Source organism: Pogona vitticeps, chromosome 3, assembly GCF_051106095.1.
Source record: "Pogona vitticeps strain Pit_001003342236 chromosome 3, PviZW2.1, whole genome shotgun sequence".
Taxonomy (NCBI): domain Eukaryota; kingdom Metazoa; phylum Chordata; class Lepidosauria; order Squamata; family Agamidae; genus Pogona; species Pogona vitticeps.
In genome coordinates, this window is record NC_135785.1 from 63,966,606 (window position 1) to 63,992,535 (window position 25,930).

At 39.8% G+C, this 25,930-nt stretch overlaps 1 protein-coding gene across 40 annotated transcripts in view; it reads right to left on the reverse strand.

The window, feature by feature from the left end:
* Window positions 1-25,930, reverse strand: part of ABLIM1 (actin binding LIM protein 1) — a 274,524-nt gene that overhangs the window by 92,738 nt on the left and 155,856 nt on the right. For all 40 annotated transcript variants that reach the window (XM_072995518.2, XM_078389589.1, XM_078389586.1 and 37 more), the window contains exons 5-6: window positions 15,840-15,966; window positions 13,607-13,700 (exon numbers count right to left, since the gene is read on the reverse strand). In XM_072995518.2, coding sequence (XP_072851619.2) covers window positions 13,607-13,700; window positions 15,840-15,966 — 221 coding nt within the window. The remainder of the gene's footprint in view (window positions 1-13,606; window positions 13,701-15,839; window positions 15,967-25,930) is intronic.

Below are 25,930 nucleotides of genomic sequence, written 5' to 3' on the forward strand. Positions count from 1 at the left end.
ACTTATTTCAGGTTGATTGCAACATTTTCTCTCTAGTTCTAATAGCAATCAACAAAAATTTAGACACCCTGTCAGTAATATAAGTGGATGCACCCTCTAAGCAGGACAGTAACAAATCTGTGGGACTACTGTGCAGAAAGACACCTATTAGTGGAGAGATTAAGTTCTTTCTACAATCATCATACACTGTGCAGTGAAAAATAACATGTGCATGTTAATCCCTTATAATTTGAATCTATTTGATTGAGACCTACATTCTGGAGCTACACATTCTGTCTTTAAGATGCAATCCTCAGTTCTTTATTACCCATCCGTCATTCTTCGCGTCCCTCTAAATTTAGAGACTTACATAGAATTCATTCCCTTTTTGGATCTGAATCAGAACACACAGAAAATAGCTTTTTATGTTTTTGTCTATGCCACACTTTGTATGTTTTTGTCCACCCCACAGTGGACAACTGGAAAAGAGCCTTAAAAGAGGTACAGTGTACTTGATAATCAGCATTTCCTATAATCAACCTGTCTACTCACTCAAAATGTTACTTCCTCGGAAGTACAAGCTTCATCTATCAGTCTTGCAAATAATGTTTGAGGTAACTTCCAAAGGCCAATCACAAAACAAAGCACACTAAATGCAAGATACAGAGCTGAGGAAAATACTGTGCTATGACATACAGAATTCACCAGTGGAGAAAGAATCATGTCTACTGTATCATCTAATCCAGTGGTGTCGAACTGTGGCCCTCCAGATGTTCTTGGACTTCAACTCCCAGAATCCTTCACCACCACCTCTGCTGGCCAGGATTTCTGGGAGTTGAAGGCCAAGAACATCTGGAGGGCCACAGTTCGACACCACTGATCTAATCTAACCTTAATTGAGTTCAAGAGGTCCTGCTTCCCAGCATGTGTGAGCAGCACTGGAGTCTTAAACATTCAGCATTACAATGGGAGGCATCTTAATCTTCCCTAGGCTGTATTGAAAGAATGCAGTCCAAGCTTGGGGAGCAATATACATAAATGTGAATGGGCGCACTGATTAAACACAACCTCACATTTGAGTCATTGTTTCCTGCTTTTTATTTCAACAAACTTGTAAGCTACAAGAATTCTTGGAACTGCATCCTGATTGGATGGATGCTTTCCCCATGGAGGTACAAGAGTGTAGTATTTCTGAGGATGCCTGGCCTCATTTTTTGCTCCTTTCCAAAAGAACAGCTATAGGGAAGTAGAAATGCACATTATCAGGCATCCACAAGGATTTGTTCACTGCCAAAGGATCTGGCAGAAGAAAGGCTAATTACAGCAGCGATCTTTCTCTTGGCCAAAGGACACATTTTTGAAGTATTACAACCTAACAGCTGGGTTCAGCCCTTCTATCATAATAAGTCAGTCCAGCCATTTCATAATGAATTATTTTTTAAGCACAATAAAGCTACTTAGGATAACACTGTGTTCCTCACACAATGAAAGCAGTTTTCCCTTTGCACAACAATGGATCATTCCACTCTGCCCACTGGGTACACTAAAATATTTAACTATGTATTTCTGCATTCATTGCCCTGGTTTTAAATACTCTCTCAGGAACAAAATACGATTAAGAACAGCCTATCATTGTGCTCCTGGGGTATTTTATAAACCTTAGAACTTTAATGGAACACCTTCCAAAGGAGAGTGGCCTAGTATTTACAACATTGCTTTACTTTAACCATTCTCCAAAAGGTACAGGTAATTTCCGTCCACATGAAATTCATTTGATGCCTTCATCGTGTATTATATTCACTGACTTTAGAATTCTTTATATAAAAAAATGACATCAGTTTGTCAGTATTTCATACAAGCTGACATGTTACTCTGTGTTTCATAGCTTCCTAGCAGTCACTAAGTGTCACATTTGGGAATAGTATATCATCTTCTACTAAATTCCTTCCCACAGATACTAGAAATAAACTCAATCAATTTTGAAACTGGTATAACATGAGTGCCAATTTTTTTTGTGGAATACAGAATTGATCAAATGCCTGTTGGAAAAAATATTGAGATGTAAGTGATAAGGGATGGAGGAGAAAACACTTCCCCCCTCCCAAAAAAAACACTTTCAGGTAATAGACAGATATATAACCAAATACTTAATCCCTACAATTACATAACTACAACTTTTATGGAAGACAGCTGTTGCTAATTTACTTCAACAACTGAAAAAAACAACCAAAAAGGAAAGTATTTTAGCACCTTTGACTTGAACACAAACTTGACCAGTGTGAACTTTTATAGATACAGTTCACTTCGTGTCCGAAGAAATGGATGACATTTACAAAGGTTTACACTGGAATAAATGTATTCATCTCAAAAGTGCCATTCTGGGGTGGGGTAGGTTCTGCACCAATTGCATATTGGCCAAGAACTTCATGGTGCACAAACTAGGCTAATATCAACATTTAATCCACATCACCCAACTTTAGGGAGCAAAATATGATTAGTGAAACAGTAAAGTAGAACGTGCTGGCCGGCTCAGTGAGTTCAGTATCTGACTGTGGATCTAGAGGTTGGGAGTTCAATTCAGATTGGACTGCCAATACCCTGAAGCAGTCTCAACAAACGCTACCTGGGAACAAACTCTGTCCAGCTCACCACCTCTTTTGCTGCAAAATTGACTTTGTTGTGTCATCTTCCCAGCACTATGTGACAGATGCAAAAGATGGATCCTTTTAATCAAGATGTTAAGACCTTTCTTTTTAAGTCAAGTTTTTAATGATTAGCATCATACTGATATTTTAATGTGGCAACATTAACATTTAGCTTTGTATTTCTGTCTTGTAGAAGTAGGCATCCTTCAGTCTCGAGAGACTTTGGTAACATGCTCTGAATAGAGGTCTTGGAACAGCGTCTAGTGTGGCTGTGAAGGCCAATTCGAGAGTGGCAGTCCCTTCCACACTGAAGACAAATACAATCTGTCCCCTGTCCAGGTCCCTGGTTTTGCTTTTTTCGTGACTGCCTCTTTGCCTCGGCCTGCTGAACAAGTGTCTCTTCAAATTGGGAGAGGCCATGATGTACCGACTGCCTCCAGGCCGAACACTCAGATGCCAGTGTTTCCCATCTGTTGCGGTCTATTCCTAAGGCCTTCAGATCCCACTTGCAGATATCCTTGTATCACAGCTGTGGTCTCCCTCTGGGGCACTTTCCCTGCACTAATTCTCCATACAGAAGATTTTTTGGAATCCGACCACCAGCCATTCTCACGACATCTCCAAACCAACATAGACGTCGCTGTTTCAGTAATGTACACATGCTAAAAATTCCAGCTCGTTCTAGGATGATTCTAATTGGAACTTTGTCCTGCCAGGTGATACCAAAAATACATCAGAGCCAGCACATATGGAATGTGTTCAACCTCCTCTCCTGCTGTGCACAAAGGGTCCAGGACTCACTGCATTACAGGAGTGTATACTCAGGACACAGGCTCTATAGACCTGGATCTTCTGTCTTAAGAGGGAGGATTTCTATGGCATTTCACACTTTCTTGGCAACCTATACCACAAGCAAATTTAGACATGGCCTTTCTCACCAGATTACTCATAAACATGTCCAAACCCACCTAAAAATTCAAACACAGGCTGCAGAATAAATACGACATGTCACAGAAATCCTCCCCCTGTGTAATAATTATATATCAAAAGTTGAGGCTCTATCAGTTAGGAAGGAAATATAACTATTAGTAGAACCTGATCTTCTTAATAAAGAGCAGGTTCTACAAACTTGAGGGACTTTCTAGTTAAGTAGGATTCCATATATTTGTAAATTAAAAGAAACATGTACAGAAAAAATATTTCAAAAAAAATCGAATAGCTGGAAATTAAAATTAGTATAGATGAGGAGAGAGAAGGGGAAATGGTCCTGCTTGAACCCTTCCAGCAAGAGTTGGCATTTCATGTTCCCAGCCCCAGAACCTACTGTGGGACATTTTAAAAAGCATGCTATTTCTTAGAAAATGGAAATGTCCAGATGTTCATTTCCAGTTTTCTTTAAAAAGCCAAAAATTAAGCATTTATTTTGGTAAAGCAAGGACTTACATCTTACTTTACAGAACAATTTTCATTCCTGGAAGTTTCCAGGAACATAAATTCCTCTGTTTCAAATCAAGGTGTTTTTTTCCCTGTTGGCAGCCCTTAGGGTTTTATGGGGCCAGAGAAATTTATTTATTTATTTATTAAATTTATACCCCACCCCTCTAGACCCTGTCTACAACTCCATAGGTTATGGATTGCCCATCCTGCCTTGCACCTGACAGCATTCTAGAGAAGGACATGGCTGATGTGCACACAGATATATGGACTCCTTTGAAGAATGATGATACAGTGCAACAGATCCACTTGGTTTACTTGCATAGTTAAAGTATTTTATTGTACGTTACACTCCATTCAAGAATCCAATACAAGAATGAACTTACAAAATAACTCAAAATAGGATTGGGAAACATTTCAAATTTCAATGTCTTGGTGTACAATTCTCATCTTTTTTACCACTGGACATACTATCTGGGCCCTCTGGGTAACTGAGTTCCACCATCCGTAGGGCAAAAGATTCTTCACCTCTGATCAAAAACAAACATTTTCTTCTTCTTTTCGACTACCAACTATCCATTTAGCATGAACCTTTTTGGAATTTTGGTCAAATGTGACCTGATTTCAGGATATATTGAAAAATATGTTAAAATATCACTAGATTCTTGCAGAACCCAATGCCCTGTTTAAAGTTCAGGTAATCTGCATTAATTAGCTATGAAACATGTAATACCATGAAATCTAGATAGCATAGATAAATTCACCCAAACCATACTATGTATTTGCTTATAGATTGCTTGATTTCTAGAACTGGTCTTTGAGTGGCTGCCAGATTTGTGATCTATGTCTAGTTAGCTCTTTGTCTGCTGACAGCAAATGATTATTATCCAGCACACAAATCACTGGGTGAGGGCCAATACTATGTCTGTTTCAGGAAAGCACTCTGTGAGCATCTGTATTACTATCAACCTTCTCCATCACCTGCACACTCAGCTGATAACATGAATTTGCTATTGTGGAAAATGGAAGCAGCCTCTCACCTCCTTTCTACAAAGAATCACATTTCAAGCAGTGCTCCCTAACAAAACAAACAGTAGCAAGACTATCCAGAAAACAAATACTGTTATCATATTTGCTAAAAGCAAAACCACTCAATGGATGCTTCCAGACAAAATGCTCTCAGTTCTAACAATCAGAAGAAAGCCTTCTTCTATGTGAATATTTTTAAAAATATTGCATTATCCATTATCATTATCCTCATTTGGTCATGGGGAAATATGTGGACTTCATCCATGAAATCTTACATTAAAATATAACAGTTAATCTTTAAGGTGCTACATTTCTGTCTCTTTCTTTTTGCATCTGGTTTTCTTTCATTTTGTTTTCTCTTTTAAAAAAAGAAATTGGCAGCACTTTGTTTACTGGTACAAACAAGGGGTGTGCATTCATAAGACAAATGAGCACTGCAAAGAGCTCTGAGCTCATCTTCTGTGTGAGGCAAACTGGGATACAGAGTTTGGAAAGTTACCTTTTTTAGACTACAACTCCCAGAATCCTTCAGGCAGCATGGCCAGAATGAGAACGAAACCATTATGGAGTATGCAATACAAAGTATATTAGGATGTCTCATTGTTCCTGAATGTATCACTTCTAGCACTCTTCTGGGTCACCACTTTGATTGGATTCCCCTTTCTTTTGAAGTACTTAAAAACAACACAAAAAAATCCCTGTAGAACCTGTTCCACGAGAGAGAGCAGTAAGGGGAGGATGCAAATGAATGAACATACTCTGGGCACTTCTGACCCCCTCATACAACTTTTATATCTCTTAGGATAAAGAGGAAAAAAATAGTTTACAACACAAAAACTCCTGGATGTCCTTGACCAAACTTGGTTAAGGACAAAAGAAGCATGCCAATGTATCAGGAACAAAGACAGGCGTATCACACCACTTTCAACTCTTGAGGGTGGGAATGGAATTCAGTCTGTCTCCAGTCAGCCTTTAAAATGTTGTACACAACTCATGTTGGGTTTGAACAAAAGATGTGCGTCAGAGACAGCTGAAATTTAACAAGTTCAAACTGCTGTGCAACAGAAAAGCTGGCCAATATTTTCTGACAGATGATCTAACATGCAACAGTAAAGAACATGAATAAAAGCTTGTTTGCTTGTTTGTTTTTATCTACCTAAATGCCTGCAAGATTTTCCAAGATCATGATGACAGCAAAACTGTTTTACAAATGCTTTAATATAAATTTATTGTCCCTAAACAAAGCCTTGTCTAATTTCTTCACATTATTTCCCATTACTATTGTAGAAGAAGAAAATATCAGGCTATGAACTGGCTTTCAAACCCTTGTGCCCAAACAGCTGGGATGTGATTAACACAGTTTTATGAGGACATTGCCAACTTCACTTATCATTTGTTGACAAGCATGAGATAGATACATTTCCACAGCTGAAATGTTTCTACAAACATTCAACTTCATCTTCCACAGTTTGTCATGGATATGAATGTATGCATGTTTACTAAAAACTACAAAAATGTGATATAAAGAGACAACAACAATTAATCTATGTCTATGTTCCAGTGAGAGGTTTCACTGTTGCGTCTTGCTTACACCTGGATCACAGTTGCTCTTTTCATTCTCTCATTTCACACTCATTTACAGTACAATCCTATATATTTTATACTCAGAGGTAAGTATCCTTATGTCAGAAAAGGCTAACTAATACCAAGTTCACTGTCCTCTGTTCAATTAACCTGGAAATATGTTCTACTGAATTGGAAGGGGGGGTGAAATGGGGACTAAATATACAGCCAAAGTTAGGTCTGAATGTGCGGTGAGGTGAGCCAATTTGGGAACATTTCTCTGATTACAATGAAGTCAACGGGAGAGCACAAAAAGCTCCACATATGCTAAGAAATGCATGGTAAGAAAATAAAACGCAACACAATGTATGGTATAAATATTATTAGTAGATTTGTACGGTTTATGGTGTCCCACGAGAGAGAAGAGCCACCGCACTAGTTTCAAAGGAGTTTGTTCTGCTCCTCTAATCTGTATGCCATGTGATGATAGACGATGATAGAATCCCAGCTGCACAAGTCACCCCCTCTTTCCCCTCCCCACATCCCCCCCAAAAAAAGTTGTACACTTTTTCATTCGGGATCACCATTACAGAGTTCCATACCCCACATCTCCCTCACTCACACATAAAATGAAACATTTACCTTCTGGTAAGGTTTCTTTGATCTTCTTTCTAAAACTTCCTCATCTTGTAAGCTGTGCTTCCAATTCTGTCAGCCTGAATAAATTGTGGAAAATGTCTTGCTGCCACAAAAAAAGCTGTCCCAGCTCACACGCTCATTGATTGCCCTAGGTATCATAAACCCCGACAATATTTCTAGTTCAAAGCAAAGCCCTCTCTTCTTTCAGAATCCCAGCACTTGAGTCTGTTTCCCACAATCACTGTTCAGTGTAGAAAGAGAAAGACTTTTTTGGAGGCTTTTTAGTTCAAGCTAGCAATCAATGGACCAGCCCATTGCGGACAAAAAGAAAGGGGGAGGTCACACTGGTCCAGGTGAGGGCACTACCATTTGTATCTCAGTAAAACAGTGCGGCACAGCATTGCTCTCTCAGAGGGGAGCTCAGAAAGCTGCAATTTAGCAATCTGGTGTGTCAGAAAAAGATTCTTTCTTCAACCAAGCCAAGCTGAATAATACCAATGCCTTTTGAAATAAGGGTGATGGTATTCAGAACAAAATAAAACAAGTTGATATCTGGATTCCTAGATATTTCATAGACTAAGCAAAACAGTCTTTGCAAATCTGTGCAGTTACACACATTTATAGTTTATGTCCTTGCAAAACTGAAGTTGACAAGATTTTCCTGATCAGCTATTCTGACAAATTGTTATATAATATCATGTCAGGCTATTTAATAATAATTTACTATCCAATGTATTTCTATATGTTATGTAGATAATTTAAAAATTGAATTTGTGAATCTACATAGATTTGAGAGGATCTGTATGTTGAGCTGTACTATTCTGGGGGTGGGGGAAAAGGTCTGACACATTCAAGATTTCACTGGCAAGTAATCAGCTCAGCTTCATTACTAATTTTACTGTTTAATTGGGTTAGTAATTGGGTTAGGCTGATAGTGATTTTTCAGTCTTGGCTTGTACCGTTCTCCTACATTAGGATTCCACTGTACAAAAGGAGTTATAATTAGTCAAACACTATCGGGAATGCAGAACAAATTGAATCTATGATGTAAAATTTTGCAAACCATTTTAAAAAGGAAAAGAAACTATGTCCCTATACCATATATAGACATTGGGACACCACTTACCACCGCCAAAACTGTATTTCAGAGACCTTAATAACAGGCAATTTTTTTTTTGCTCTGAGGACCACTCTGAGGAATGAGTCACAGGTAACTGGAAGTGGTTGTGGCTAAAGACAGTGATGGGCCCAGGATGTCTTCCCCAAAGGGCACACCGACAGCAGTGGCTGACGCCCTCTGGGGAAAATGGGGTAAAGGGTTGGGTCACCAAAGGTGGGGCTAGTTACACCAAGCTGGCTATCTAACATCCTCACTTGTGTGGTCTAAGTAATCTCAACATTGCTTTCTGCTAAGAAAATACCACTGGATATTAGCTGGGCAGTGCCTGATCTGTCCATACAATCAGATCATCCCTATACACCAACATTCACTTTTTAGTAATGGTGCTACTGATATAGGAGAGAAAGGAAGATAGTGATCTTCTGCTGACTGTATCAGCTGTGTTGCTTCGTTCCATTTCTTCCACGACCAATGAAGTCAATGTGGCCTTTTCTGTGGTGCTAAGATTACCCAATAAGCCCTAATGGACAGTAAGCCGCATTGTACAGTAGGGCCGCAGTATCTTCAGGGGGTCGGTTCCAAGCCCCCTGCTCCATAGATGTCATAAATTGAGGATATAGTGAACCCTAGATATAGCATGGATTCCCAGTGTGGTGTGGTTGATAGAGTGATGGACTAGGACTCTGGAGAACAGGGCTCAAATCCCCTTGACCATGGAAACTCACTGGGGAAGTAGAGCTGGTAAAATCAGTCCTTAAAATATCTCACTTACCCTGAAACCCTTGTTAGGGTCGCTATAATTTGGTTCTGTCTTGATGGCACAGAAAACACACACGGGTAGATAGCATACTCTGTGACTCCCTCTGGTGTCCAGTTCTGGTAACACATCTTGGAAACACGTATTTCTGGGTTTTCTTATTTAATATTATCAGGCAGCAGATAAGTGAAACTGCTGGTACTGATCCCACAGCTATGGCAGTCCTACTGTATTTTGAAGCAAAAGTTCCTGTGGCAATATATGGTGTTGTCACCATATATTGCCACTAATTTTGGCTCTTGCCGGAACAATTTTCCTCCCCCCTCATTCTATTGTGATGGGGGAAGTACTACTGTATCCTTAAGCTGTGCTTATTGCTACTAATTGACATACGTTGGGCACATCTGAGTGATGCAATCAGGTATATGACCAGGCACATGATCAAGACAGGCCTTGCACCTCATCAATTAGTAGGTGCAATTACCCACAGCAAATTACTTAAACTTACACAATTAGGATCCTGGCCAGTAACATTTAGTTTGAGAATACTTTTAGTTACTTCATAATGCTGCAGGCATAGGACACACTCTCCTCCCACCTAGGTTGTTGATACCTTTTTACCCACAATAGATCAGAAGGCACTTATACTAGCCAGCACCTGTATTTCATTTGATAATCTACTTTTACTATTTAGTGAGGCCACATAGCTACAACAGTAACTAAAAAGTTATAGTTCTACTATAAAATAAGTGAACTTGTTCCCTATTAAATTAGAATTGAAATCTAATATAACATTATTATTAACTTACAATTAGCATTACCAAGCTCTGAAGAGTACTATGTACATTGGCTTGGATGGTGGGATATAAACATAAAAAGCCATGCAGAAAGGTTTTATTAACCTTTAACTTGCAGAGCCAGGCACTGGGAGTTTGATTCCTCACTGTGCTTCCTTGACAGAAGCTAAACTCAGTGATCCATCGACTCCCTTCCAGGTCTGTAGTTCTAAGATTATTGTTCTCGTTATCGTATCATGCAGTGCACTCATATGACAAACTAGATTTGTATACATTAGCCATGAAAGAATATACTAAGATTTTGCTAAATTAAAATAATATATATGTGGGGAAACTATAATGTGTGAAGGTGCCTGTAGCACCGTGGTAGAGCATATATAAAAATAAAAAATAAAGCGTATGAATCCATACATTACGCAGGCATCTCTAAACCTTCAGTTCTTACAACAAAGTTACACCTCTGTTGAAATAATGAAGGTCTAGTGTGTATGGCACTTTACAAAGACTGATTTAATTCAACATTTTTTTTAAAAAAAAATCCACATTCCTTTCATACCATCATTTCTTGATAATGACCGTGTGTGTGTGTGTGTGTGTGTGTGTGTGTGTGTGTGTGTGTGTGTGTGTGTGTGTGTGTGTGTGTGTGTGTGTGTGTGTGTGTGTTTGGCAGTAGCCAACAAGAAACAAGTAATTTTCCATTGATGGGTTTCCCTCCGCTATCAAAAAAAGGGCAGCCCCTTGTTGCCAAGGCAACAGCTCCATATAGCCTTACCACCTAATAAATGGCACAAATTTTTCTGCATATCAAAGATCTGTTCCTTGCAGGATCATTATCGCTTTTTAATGATTTTGTGTAAAGGTTCACTAAGTTGCTGCACTTGATAGAAGCCCAAAGGGCAAAATAGCCAGCAGAGATCTCTTACACCTTTTTGACCATATGATTTTTCTCTATTTTCTTTTACGAGGATGAAATGAAGGTGAGAAAATCACCAAGCAGAGAGTTATAAGGAATGGTGCCCTTTGTTTGTCCTTTACAAGAAGAGACAGCCCACAGTCTCAAAATTTCACCACCATCCAATTAACGGTGTCTTGGATACTGACCTTAGAAATTTCCTCTGGGATAACAAGAGTTTTGTAGAGAATTTCTCACTTGCCCTTTCTTGCTTTCATGCAATAGTCATGACCTCTGTCTTTGGAAAGAGTATACTAACAAATGATGATAACAAGCATGTTCTCCTGAGAGCAGGAAATCAGTTTGAATATATTCCTCTGCAGAAGTCCAGGCTACCAGAACAGGACAATTTCTAGTCACAGCTAAATGTGTTTTATCCTGATCCGTTGATTAAAGATCTTATTAAGGGTTCCATCATGTACTAGGTACATTAAACAGGCTCCTTATTTATTGACAAATAATGTTCCGATGGAACCATTTTCTAAGATGAAATCTAACTGGAGATCATTAATGAATTAACAAGATTAGAGGAATTCATTCTAAAGTGTTTAAACGGATATCCTGATAACAGATTGTCTATCTGACATGTTATTACTTCTTAATTGCTGTACTCATTAGTTTTCCAATCTCCATCAGACTGGCAGAGATGAATTTAAATCCCTTCTAATAGGTAAGGGAGGTCAGGTTTAAAATACACTAGATCTACATCTACAATCCACATAAAAACAGAAGAATTTCCTGGCAGAGGCCGGTACTGCCCTCTGGTGTCTTTCCCTTATGAAAATTTTACCTCAGAAACAGTTTGACTCAAACCAGTCTTCATCTGTATTTAACATAGTTTGATTGAACCACTTTTTGAAGCTAATTGTTTTACCAAGTAAGATATCATTACTTCTCCACCAAGAATGTAACACTGAGCAACATTAGAATCATGTCAAATAGCTGAAGATACACAGCAGACTCCAAATTAAGCCAATTTACTTTTGATGTGCAAAGATAAAGATGAAACTCTAGATGCTCTATGGCACTGAGACATCTTCACACCGCCAGCACTACGTATGAAACAATGTCTCTGTTCTCATGTGTCAGAAATTTGCATCAGGCTAATACAGCGATATATACAAAGAATCACCTAAAACTTGGAAACATTGAGATAATGGCTTTGAGTAGTTCAAGACGGAAGCTTAAATCCATCTGCTAGTTTCTTCCAGAATAGACTTACTGAATCAGTGGGACTTACATTTGGAATTTGATTCAGTGGATCTACTCTTGCTGGGACTAACAAATGGATTTAGGCTAGACCTATGGCATGCTACTGCAAATAAGGATGTCTCATTTACTGAATTTTACAGGGGCATCAAATGTTCCCCCTTCTTGGATGCTCACCTTTAGTGTGTCCATGAAGCTGAAAGCAATACCGCCAGTGAGTTTGGATTTCTAGCAGGGACACCCAAGACAGAATGATCACAGCTGAGCCACCAGACTAAGATCCATCCTTTTCAAGGAAGCTACTGGGCGGGCAGCAGTAGCTGAAGGTGACATTGGCAAAGGACACAATGGCAGTAACAAATTAACTTTTTACTGTGCAGAAGGTGGAAGTGGCAAACCCTTGCTGAATTTTCCTTGCTATGAAAACTCTATTATAAGACAGTCCAAAACAAGATATATATATATGTATATATGCTGGAGGATGAGACTGCCCAATCAGAAAACCATCAGCAACTGGGGAAGAGCAAAGGACAAGAACTCTGCTGTTAATAACACAACTGGATTAAAGCCAAAAGGATAGTTAGTGGCTGATGTACACAAAAGTGAAAGGAAAGTCTGGTGTTGCACAATACATAGTCACCACATGGAATGTGAGAAGTCTGAATCAAGGTAAACTAGAAACTATAAAGCAAACAATGGAATGTACAACACACTGCAGTGCTTGGTGGTCAGTGAAGTAAAGTGGTCTGGAACGGGACATTTTGAGTCAGGAGTGCATTCCACAGTTGGGGTGCTACAGCAGAAAAAGCCCCCACTGTCCACATCAATTCAGTTCCATTCCATTCCAGGCTTCTTCTCAAAACCATATTTCTTAAACACTGCTTCTTTTAAGAAAAGACATAAGTCATCTTTAGGTGTTCACTTCTGTATATGTGAAAAGACTCACCATGTTATGTCCCCCAATGATGCTCCATGGAAAGGGAAGGCTCCTGAGCCTACATACAACTGGATTCATGAGTGTGAAGGGGTCTTCCTGCACCGTGAATAAGATTTTGTGGGGCATGAACCCTAATGGACTAGGACTCTTATGACTGCATTGGAAACCCAATTCCCAATGAAAGAAAGCAGCTCTCTTCAAACTCAGACAGGCATCGGATTGTGAGTACAATATGGGTGTACACAACACCGCTGATGAGGGAAAACTAGACATGCATGCTCCTAGAGGTTCCCTCACATGAATCTCAGAAGGAAACAACTCCAGCAGGATACACCATTCTTCACAATAAGCATGCACTTACACTCCTCTCATACCTAACACAAACCACCAGTTAGACTTCAGTTTCCCTCTTGAAAAAAAGCATTGCCCAGGACAATAAACACACAACGTTCAGTGCTAACCAGAATCTCTTCCATTTTGTCCTTTAAAAGCCAAAAAGATAGATGAATGAAACACAGCTATGCTGTGCAATGTATATTGCTTACCTCTAGAACTTTCCCAGTGATGAACTGGTGACATGCTTCACATTTGACCCCAAAGAGAACTTGATAGTCCTTTTCACAGTAAGGGGCACCATCTCTGAAAGATTCACAAGATATTGATCAGTTTCTTAAGCATAACATCCTCACATTTTTACACAAAATTCCTTATGAAGCACCAGAAGTACAAGGGAAAGACTGTACTCTTTAGCATGAAACACACCGATGCACTCTGTAATGTTAAAGGAAAGCTTCTTGCAATTTTGCAAGCTTGTCTCATTACCCTGTTTTCCCCAAAATAAGACCTAGCCTGAAAATAAGCCCTAGTATGAATTTTCAGGAAGCTCGTAATATAATCCCTGCTCCAAAAATAAGCCCTAGTTTAAGTGAAACCCTGCCCTCTACCATAGTGCAGCAACCAGAAGATGACATGACTGCATTTGAATAAATGTAGATTATTGTACATGAAAAAAAAAAACATCACCTGAAAATAAGCCCTACTGCATTTTTGGAGCAAAAATTGATATAAGACCCTGTCTTATTTTTGGGGAAACACGGTATCCATACTCAGCACAAAACAACTCAGGAAGAAATTCTGCCTGTACACTCTTCATCATGTTTTAAGATGAGGAGTGTACAAGTTAAGACTCTTTAGAGAAGGGAGGAGGCAATGAGTAGCTCTCCAGATATGGCCAGGTGCTAAAATTCCCATAGTTTTTCACCACTTGAATTCCTGGGAGATACAATCCAACAAGATATCTGGAGGGCAAAGCTTTTCTGCGGTGGTCCTTTTATACAGAACTACTTTGTTAAAAAACCAACTAAGCCCATTTCTCCTTCCTATTTCTGCTACACAATCTCTTAATAGTCCTATGTAAGGTTGATGACCTGTTACTGAGATTATTAACCAATACTGTTTTGCTTACCACTGTAAAGCTTTAGATCTTGCAATGTGCTTCAGGAAGCACAAGTTAAAATCTGTACTCTTCTATTTCAGGGGAATCAGTTCTATTTCCCCCCCCCCCAAACACCCACATGAATATATCAGACACTTTTCAGATGAATAAATTCTGCTTCAAATGTGAGCATGAATCACAATTTTAACAGACAGAACATACCATACTTGGCACAGAAATCCAAGCAGGGATTCAGCGCTGCATTCACAATCTGGAAGATGCTCCATTGATGCTACAGGGTCATGCTTGCCTTCTTACTGTTTTGTCTTTGCATACAGCTGGGAAGATTCCTGCTGAGTTTAATTTAACTTTACAGGCAAGCTTATTTTTAAGTTTGAACATAAGACTGTGATTTAAAATAACTCTGGTTGGTTTGAAAATAAACCCAAGGATCATTTTCATGGCTTCATATAAACCACAATGCCCAATTCAAACCTTCCAAAGGCATTTACTTGGCTATAGTAAGAAGAGAATGTAGGAGTAAACCGATTTCTGAGCTGATTCGGAATGTTCTTATAGGAAAGAGAGGCAATACCATAGAAAAACCTTATTTTCCAAGTTCACTGTATGCTACACTTAGAAGAATGAACTCTGCAGCCATGACCTGTCATCCAATTAGACAAGCGAGAGCGTCTCCTCAAGCAGGATGACGAGAAGAAGACAAAGCGATACCTATTTTGGCTTGGATCCTATAGCAGTAAAATGGGTTGCTGGTTGTATGAACACATATTCTCCTCATTTGCACAAGGAGGCACTGGGACCTCTTTACAAGGAGGCCAGCTAGTACAACAGGACCAGCTGAAATGCTGGAAGCTAACTGGGCACCCAAGCATAAATCTGTACCCCATGAGCTGCTACGAGATGGTGGTACTGCACATCATTCCAGCCAAACGCCCTCCCTATTCCTCCCAACCTTCTCCTATACAACTACACATCCAGAGCTTTTTTGCTCTACTACTGAGTAGGATCATAACCCGTATTTTTAACACTGGTGGGGAGATGCTTATGAAATTCTCTGCTTCATGGGTCAAAATAAGCTGATCAGCTTCTGGTACTAATTCGTCCCTGCCTTTGTTGATCAGGCAGGTCAATTGCAGCTGGACTTCAAGCAGCAAAATATCATGGGTCAGCTCTGTAGGCTGGGCAAAAGTTCTGCGTTTTATTGTGACGATTATTCACAGGTGAACTCAAGAGCAAGACTCCTTGGGTCCTACCACTGAAAAGAAAAAAAAATCAAACAACTGCAAAATTTATGCACCAAAAATAAATGAAGGATGGCTTACTTGCTGATGTATTCGCCAGTCAGGACCTTTGCACAGGCCTTGCACTTGAAGCATCCAAGATGCCACTGCTTATCCAGTGCCAGCAATGCTTGCCCATTTTTTATGTCTCGTCCACAGCCTGCACAATCTGGAAAACAATTCAATATGCATATATTGAGTTCTCCTGGCCTGAACGTATTCCCAGCCAGACATTCTCAGATTCAATTAACCCCAATACATTCTGAAATATAGTAAGTTATGTCTTCAGACAAGATGCTAATGAGAACTGAAGAGAATGTCTGACTGTATACCCGCCTGCTTGTACTTAAAAACAATATGTAGATAGATGTACAGTAAATGCAACCTAGTCTCTTATAAGGGTTGCAGCCTATGCTGGGTGGGGCTGCACTCCCTTTAAAAACACAGATGTGCAGCTTCGGGGTGCTCCTCGATTTGTCTCTGGGTCTGGATGCCTCATGAGAAATGAAGACTCCCTGGAAAAGATGCTGATGTTGGGAAAGTGTGAAGGCAAGAGGAGAAGGGGACGACAGAGGATGAGATGGCTGGACAGTGTCATCGAGGCGACCCACATGAATTTAATCCAACTCCGGGAGGCAGTGGAAGACAGGAGGGCCATGGGGTCATGAAGAGTTGGACACGACTAAATGACTAAATAACAACAACTGGATGCCCAGGTTTCAGTAGCGGACAGGAGTGCCTTTGGACAGCTAAACTAGTGCGCCAGTTGCACTGTTCCTTGAGAGGTCTGATCGCGCCATGGTGACACATGCCTTGGTTGCATCTTGGCTGTTTTGCTGTAACATACTCTGCATGCGGCTCCCTTTGGAAAGTGTCTGGAAACTCCAGTGTGTCCAAAATGCTGCAGCCAGATTGTTAACCAAAGCTGGTTAGAGCAGACCTGGGCAAAATGCGGCCCGAGGGCCACATACAGCCCGCAAGCCGCTCCTGTCCGGTCCGCCAGTCGTCACTCCAGTCCGGTGTTCAAGCACTTGTTCAAGCCCAAGACAGACTGGATTTCTCTCACTGAACAAGCTGAACATCAAAACCATTTATAGTTTTTTTTTCTAAAGTTGATCAGTTGCTTATCTTTAACATACCACAAAAAACCTCTTTAGTATTTGTGAAGATTAACAAGTTTAAAATAAAAACAATCATAACATCACTATTTCATTTTATTTTTAAGTAAAGTTGGTTCGGCCCCCAAACACAGTTCAGATTTTTGACGTGGTCCCCCTATAGAAATTAATTGCCCACCCTTGGGTTAGAGGGAACAAATAATTCCTCTGCAAGAGCTGCTACACTGGCTGTTTATCTGTTTCTGGGCACAATTCAAATTGCTGCTTTCAATCTATAAAGCTCTAAATGGCTTGGGTCCAAGACTGCATCTCCTTTTATGAGTCTACCCAGCTATTAAGATCTTCAGGAGAGGCCACCCTCACAGGAGCATGTGGAGGGGACACGGCTCCCAAACTCTGGAACTCCCTCCCACTGAGAGGCTGGCCCAACCTCTGCTGTCCTTCTGCAAGCAGGCCATGACCTTCTTTTTAGGCAGGATTTTCTTTAAATGTTTGACTGACCAAGGAGATCTTTTTTTTTTAAGGCAGCATTTTATTCTGTGTTTTACTTGTGTTTTTAATATTGTTTTTATTATGACTTTTAACATATTTGTTTAATACTTTTAAAATATTCTAATAATTTATTATTTGGCTTTTAATTTTGTTTGTTTTAAATACTGGAAGCAGCCTTGGATAATGTTAAATAAATAAGCAATGAGAATTCTGGGGAGGAGAGCAACTTCTAATTTTCTTCCATCATACATAATCACTATATAATGATCCATTTAAATGTGCATAGAGATAGACCAACTGCTGCATTTTAATATAATATTTCCCTGATATTTTTATCTCACTTCTCTAATTGCATTTAGTAAGCATTCCATTTTTGCCCTCTAGATGGCAGCAACATTCTAAATATGCCACACGAAAAACATTTTGTTCTTCCCTGCTATCAAGTGACATCTGATTTACAGAGTCTACTAGGATTTCCAAAGTATATGAGACATTTAAGGAGTGATTTTACTAGTACTTCTGAGTACTCTCTACCTAGAAAACTTTGAAAAGAGGCACCATAAGTCAGAATTGACTTGATGGCAAACAATTATTATTTTTTACCAGTTTCACACATATATCCATGAGTTTCCATGGCTGAACGGGGATTTGAACCCAGGTCTCATGCATCTCATTATACAAATCTGGGAGTCACTAGAGAAGACCATAAACTATAAAATATCACTGTGTCAGGATGTCAGGCAGATTTTGACCAAGAAAAAAAGTTTTAGGGGAAAAAGTAATATCACATTTTCTTATCCCAAAGGAAGAATCCAAAATAGCAAATCAAATATTAAAATAAACAACAAAATTAAAAACAGAAACCATATCATTCAAACATTTAGACTAATATAGAATACAAGTGAGATATAAAAGAGCATTGAAAGTAGTGGGGAACTTTAATAAAAGAATATATTTATTTATTGAGCTTTTATATCACCCAACTTAGTGAAACACTACTTGGGGTGGTTTACATACTTAAACAAAGATACAAGAACCAAATAAGAAAAAAATGAAAAACATGATATCACAAACAAAAACAAAACAGAAAACAAAACAAAACAAAGGCAGCTTAAGATTGACACCTGGTAGCTTAAATGAACCAAATTACAAATTGCCAAATCAAATGACAACAGCAGTACACTTTCAATAATTTTTATTCTTATTTATTTCTATCCAAGTATTTTGCACAACTCCAAAGACATACGAGCAGTCTCTACTACATCAACACCCGGGTCATGTTTGTGCAGCAAATCAGTTGCAGCCAATAAAATTTAGGAAGAACATGATCAATTTTTTTCCCAGTGACTTCAGTGGCTCTGCACTATGCATGTGTAAATCGGGATCCAACGTAATGAAACTATTTCAATGTCTGGGGTCAAGTGATGTTGTTGGATTTCAGCTCTCATCATCCACGTTGAGTCATCATGTCTTCCCACTGGAAGAACACCCAGAAGGCCACAGATTCCTGGCTAGACCCTTGAATGGCTACTTTTAGGCTACAGTTTCCTACCAATCCCCTACTCTCAAAAGAGGGTGCCAGATAAAGCCAACAACCTTTTGCACTAGTGGACAGACACTGCCATTGTGACTTGCTTGTAAACTTGTGAACTGACTTTTGCTAGCCAGGTCAACAGTCATAATGTTGAGTCAGATAGACCAGTAGTCTAATCCAGAATGGCAGTTCTTATAGCCAGACACATAGATCAGGTAAACATTAGCCGTAAGGTGTACAGTATATCGTTTGGATAAACATGAAAGTGCTCCAAGATTATTTCAGCATATCTGAAAAGATTTTCCCTTTGGTGTAAGCAGCAGTTCAAGTGGACTGAAGCAGCTGTTCAAAATAAATTGTAGAAATTGCCATTGGACAATGAAACTGTTCTGTGTTCTCCAACAAATGTACTCCTCAAAACTGTGTGTGTATGTGGGGGGGGGGGGAATTACCACTATTTGGCCAAGGAATTAGTAATCTTAATAAAATTTATAACATGTGAGACCAATTTGGAGATCTATCGCCATAAGGCAGGAGTGAGCAAAACATAGCTTGTGTATAACGTACAGCTCCACCAGAATCTTTCCTGTAATGTGTTGCAGGTTGCCAAACTACCTACAAAAAAATACCTCCTCCATCCTGTAGCATCTACAGGTTTCCACCAGCTACTACATTTTCAGAGATTCTGTCTCCCCATGTAGTCTTTGCAGCATCTCCTTAGCAGTTGCAACTATGGCCCCTTTCTACTGCTCTTGTGATCCAAAACTCAGTTTTTGTAGCTGCTACTGCAAGTTACAGCAACCAGTTTTTCCCTCTCCCACCAGCCTATAATGCAACGTGGCAGCTTCTCTGAGCAGTGTGAAAAGTGGCAGCTTCTTGCTCTTTCCTTCCCCTTTTATGCCTACTGTGCCCAAACAGCTGCCTACCTTTCCTTGGTCCTCCTCTAGCACTCCCTTTTCCCATCCTTTCTTCCTCTCTTACCTTCTTATCTGCTTCTTTGGCCCTCACTGTTTTCTGGTTGGAGCAGATGCTCTGCATCCCAGTTTCACAGAGCCCTATGATTATGGAAACCAGAGCATCTGCTAGAAATTACCCTTACCAACAATCTTGGTTCTGTATTTAGTAGCAGTGTAGGCAGCAACAACACTACTACTAAAACTGGTGGCAGCTGATTAAAAATGTAAGTAAAAGAAATGTACCTGTTGGAATGGAAATGCAATGATATTATATATTTTTAAAGGAAAATGAATGATCCAAATAACCATCAATATATAAAGACTAAAAATACTAACATGAGGATAATTATGCAGCCAGGTGGACAGGAGAGTAATGAACGAATATTTTAAATCAATGAATAATAATGATGGTGCAGTAAAAAAGAAACACATCAACAATGGTTCAACCAATAATGCCTGCACTGGTGTATACATTTTCTTCCAATGGCTTTTGTACTCTAAACATGCCCCAGCAAGTTCCAGATCATCAAATGTGGCCTTTGACCTCTAAATATTCATCCTACTATGAACCGTGCTTTCTGGCTAGAAAGATTTGGTTTCAGAAAGTGGTTGTCTTATTTTTATCTTCTTCATTTGTATAAACATTGACGTACATACTTACTCCATTTCAGGAAAGGAATGAAGCAAGAGTGCTAATATATTTGAGCAATAAGCAGTAAAACAAACAACAGAAAGAACAACAGATTATAACCAAGGCCACCAACACAATAGCTGGGGCTCTAATGAGGTGGGGATACCCAGTGTGATGAACAAAGACTCCAGAGACCAGGATTCAAATTTCCACTTGGCCATGGAAGCTCACTGGGGGAGTGGAACTGGTAAAACCACTCCTTAAATACATCACTTACCTTGAAAGCCCAATTAGGGTTGCTATAAGTCAGTTCTGACTTGACGGCATATAATTAACTAGTAAGGTGAGGACTGAGAGAATGAAATTCAAAGGTAGGGGGCATATTAGAGGCACAAGAAACATGCAGGGACAGAACACAGAGGACCACTTCAGAATTACTATGATCAATATTTCCTATAAGCTGTGGCAGCTGCACAGCCATGCAGCACTGGATCACAGCTGTGCAGCCAAGCCAGAGTTGTTACTCATTTGCTTCTCGTCACAGCCGGAACCCCATGCTAGTGGAAAATTAGAGGGAACGTTGACTATGATTCATTGATTTATTCTGCAACTGCTGCTCCTGGGCCACCAGACAGCAGATCAGATGTAGATCAGAAAGAGTGTAAAATACATTAATCTGCAAGAGGCGAAATATCTCCTATTTGTTCTTGAAGCTAATTACTGTACTATGAAAACCATATTCTTATTTGTGTTTCTTAGCTACCCATGGCCATGTCAACAACTCTATACAAATGTTCAAAACTAGGCGTGGTTAGAGGATTTCTTACCTTTCTCAGGCTACCTCCTGGAGATGAAACCAAGTATTGATTGATTGATTGATTGATTGATTGATTGATTGATTGATTGATTGATTGACTGACTGACTGACTGACTGACTGACTGACTGACTGACTGACTGACTGACTGACTGAATGAATGAATGAATGAATGAATGAATGAATGAATGAATGAATGAATGAAATGTGTATAACTAAAACTATTCTGCTCGGATCCATGCAATTCAATGGAGATGTGTATAATGTTTTGATACAGGGAGTTATGGTTGAGCTGTATGATAATGTAGAGTCTTTCAGCTAAGTTAACATCAGGGAACAAATTTGTCAAAAGAAATGCTTCAAAGTTACTTATTTTACTTTTAGCTATGAGCAAAACAAATCCTTGCTAGCAGGAATAAAGGATTCTTAACATCAAAAGTGGCATTCATACAATAAAGGAGCCCAATATCTTCAGAGAAATAGGCTTTATCTACCTAATCATCAGAAGTTTTTCTTGATGGTCAAAGTAGAAATGTACTTTTGAAAGGCTGAAAGTAAAAAGTTGAAAAACTGTTCTTTAAATCAACAGATTTCAAACATTCTGTTTTCAGAAATACAGTCTCCATCAGGTCACCTCCTGGAGAATCTCTGAACATTGCCCACAGAAACCTTACACGTTGTAGAAGACCATGAGATGTGCTCTATGATGCACAGCAAAGCTTGGAGGGTGGGGGGATTTTTAGCACTCAAGCTCCTAGGGTCACTGCGATAGTAGGGTCATTGGAAGATTGGCTAGGAGATTTGGGGAGTTACAATCCAAAACATTTCCAAAAATGTTTCCAAGCTCTGCTCTGCAGTGGACAGCAAACTCACCACAGAGCATTGTTGAAATCCACTTGTCATTCTTTCTTGTCATTCGTACACTTAACAGTCTTTTGTAGCAATACACACTTAGAAGATTATCAGCCCAGTGGCAAAGAGTGACAGACATTTGCCCACTGAATTGGGTTCCTTGAAAACATGGCTTTAGGCTAGTTTTGGCTGCCCCTGCCTCCTGTTAGTCTTGAATGCAGAAAAGATACTTTTGTATAGCTTTAGTTGGCTCTCTTCTGGTCAGAATTTAAAGGTCCAATTTTGTACTGGGATATGCTGAATGGAAAGAAATCATCTGCAGGGATCTGTCTCCTGGATAGTCATTGTACCCTGTGGTTAGCAATGATTACACAGGGCATTTAAATGTACTGTAAGGGGAAGCACACCAGAAGAAAAGGCGGAGGAAGGGAACTATTACACCAAGCCGAGTTGTAGTAGGTTAGGAGTTATCTATCAACTACCAACATGAATTTGACCAAACTCTGGGAGGCAGTGGAAGACAGGAGGGTCTGGCGTGCTCTGGTCCACGGGGTCATGAAGAGTCGGATACGACTTAACGACTAAACAACAACAACAACTATCAACTAGAGTGCACATTTCCCCACATTGCTTATGACTAATATATAGCGCTCCCCAATTATATATTTAAACTGCATAGTGTAGAGCTCTACCTTAAAGACTCTCTGAACCAGTATCTGTGCTAATTTGAAGCCTACCACAATGCAACATGCCAACCATGGATTTGAGAGAACATCTGCTGGTTTTGGCCTTAGTTTAGGAATGCTGTTGTACACTGTAAGAATATGAGTATGTCCTAACTGAAAATTCCAAACTCTCTAGGGATCTCATTCCAGTAGACAGGGAACAAGAGCCCTCTAGAGAGATGACCATCTTGTGCAACCTACTTAGATTTGTGATAACTGTACCTTAGTCAGGTGTTGTACTTGTACAGCAGGAGTGGAGGAAGCTATGCTTCAGCCCCATTGCTCCTACCCCTGACCTCCCCAGAATAGAGGGAAGGGTCTGCAAAGGAGCCATGACTAGGTTAGCTTGAACAAACTGACAAAACTTTAGAAATGAGACCGCTGGGTGGGGTCATCAGGGGGTGTAGAGCCTTGTGTCATCAGTATGCCGATGACACTCAGCTCTACATCTCCTTTTCACCAACTGCAGGAGATGCCGTTCTGTCCCTACAGCACTGCCTGGGGACTGTACTGCAATGGATGCAGGAGAACGGGCTGAGGCTGAACTCGGACAAGACGGAGGTACTCAGGGTGGGTGCTGCCACAGTTGGGGATTTGGGAAACTCCCTCTCTTTTGGGGGGATGACTCTGCCCGCCAAGGATGGGGTCCACAGCTTGGGGATCCATCTGGACCCAGCGCTCACTATGGAATCTCAGGTGGCGTCCGTGGTCCGCTCCGCCTTTTTTTACCTTAGGCGGCTAGCTCAGCTGCGGTCCTACCTTGATGTTGGGGCACTCGCTACCTTGGTGCATGCGCTCGTAATCTCAAGATTAGACCACTGTAATGCGGTCTACGTGGGGCTGCCTTTGAGGCTGCTGCGGAAACTACAGGAGGTGCAGAATGCGGCGGCCAGATTACTTAGTGGAGAGAAAAAAATACCAACATATCTCACCCACTCTGGCTGCATTGCATTGGCTGCCCATCCGATTCCGCATCGACTTCAAAGTGCTGATGCTTACGTACAAAGCCCTAAACGGTTTAGGGCCGCGATACTTGGCGGAACGCCTACTCCCACCAAGATCTACCCGTGTCACTCATGCGAGCCAGGAGGTGAGGCTGAGGAGCCTAACGCCGAGGGAGGCCTGGAACGTAAAGACAAGAAATCGGGCCTTCTCGGCGGTGGCTCCTCGCCTTTGGAACAACCTACCTCCTGAGATTCGTGTGGCACCCTCACTGGGTATCTTTAAAAATCAACTAAAAACATGGATGTTTTGGCAGGCCTTCCCTCCAGACAATTCCTGATGCCCTCTCCTCTCTCTTTCCTATTGTTTCCTCCCTCTCCTAAAGTTTTTTCTATTTAAAAAATTTTATACTATTTTATGCTGTTAGCCGCCTAGAGTGGTCTTAACCGTCCAGATAGGCGGGAAATTAATTAATTAATTAATTAATTAATTAATTAATTAATTAATTAAATAAATAAATAAATAAATAAATAAATAAATAAATAAATAAATAAATAAATAAATAAATAAATAAATAAATAAATAAATAAATAAATAAGACTTCCCATCCATATGGAGCTCTGTAGTTGCTTGAATGCACTTACATAAGTAAGTGTCATACTTTATATAATCACTGTCACTACAGAGTTCCTAGACATTGCATTTATGATATATAATACATTGGCATTTTGTTTATACCCCTTTTTTTCCAATTCACACTGACATGACTCATGTCTATCTATCTCTCTAAGACACAGGTGCAGGCACGGATGCAGCTGAAATCCTTACACTAATATTTCCTCTGTGCAGGAGGAAATATTTAACCCAGAAAAATCACTGAATTACTCGATGGCAGCAGTGATACAGTGTGGGGACAATGTATTTCCAACACCCAAAATATTCCCCGAGTCTGTGATCATACAATATATGGAAACAGTTTTGAGCCTAATGAATGGTTTGTATCTAAGCTACCATATAAATCAGATACAATGTGAATTCCCATTCATCCACTCCTTACTACACAGAAAAATAAAGCATAAATAAATGAATAATTGAAAAATTATGAAAACAAGACAGATTTGTCTGTACATAAAAATAATGAATAATCTAAGCCAATACGCAAACCAAAGGAAGATACACTGGATATTTTTCTGAATGAAAATAAAAATAAAAAATTTAAGTCAACAGTCAAAACAAAGTAAGATATGTTGGATAATTTTCACATCTTGTTAATAAGTGGTAATTTGCCACCATAATGGACATAATTTCCTCCGCACAAGTGTAAATTGACGACACCATTCTGGTCTACATAATATTTCTTGGAGCAAGACTGCTGTAATGCTAGATCCTCTCTCTGTGTGGGGTGTTACTTGCACTTATACCAAACTGAATTCAACTATTACTCTTAGCAAGAGCAGACCCAATGAATGAATCAATGGGACTTCAGCAAGTTAACACGTTAAGTCCTATTGATTAGACTAAACAAAATTGTTAGTTCAATCTACTTAACAACTGGATTTAGTCCATATCTATCTATCTATCTATCTATCTATCTATCTATCTATCTATCTATCTATCTATCTATCTATCTATCTATCTATCTATCTATCTATCTATCTATCTACCTACCTACCTACCTACCTACCTACCTACCTACCTACCTACCTACCTACCTACCTACCTACCTACCTACCTACCTACCTACCTACCTACCTACCTACCAATCCTATCTATCCATCTATCCATCTATCCATCTATCCATCTATCTATCTATATCTACCTACCTACCTACCTACCTACCTACCTATCTAGCTACCTAGCTAGCTCCTTATAGAGGAGACAGAGTGGCCTAAGTGGAAGGAGGGGGAAAGTGCTAGGGTCAGAAGAAAGGAACAATGAATACAGCAGTTCTTATTGTACTTCACTTTCCTACATTGTCCTTCATTACCAATTTTCTGGGTAAGATTTCACTTGCTACATTTCCAGAACAATACACTCCAATAATGTTTTGTCTTCAGAAGCATATCTG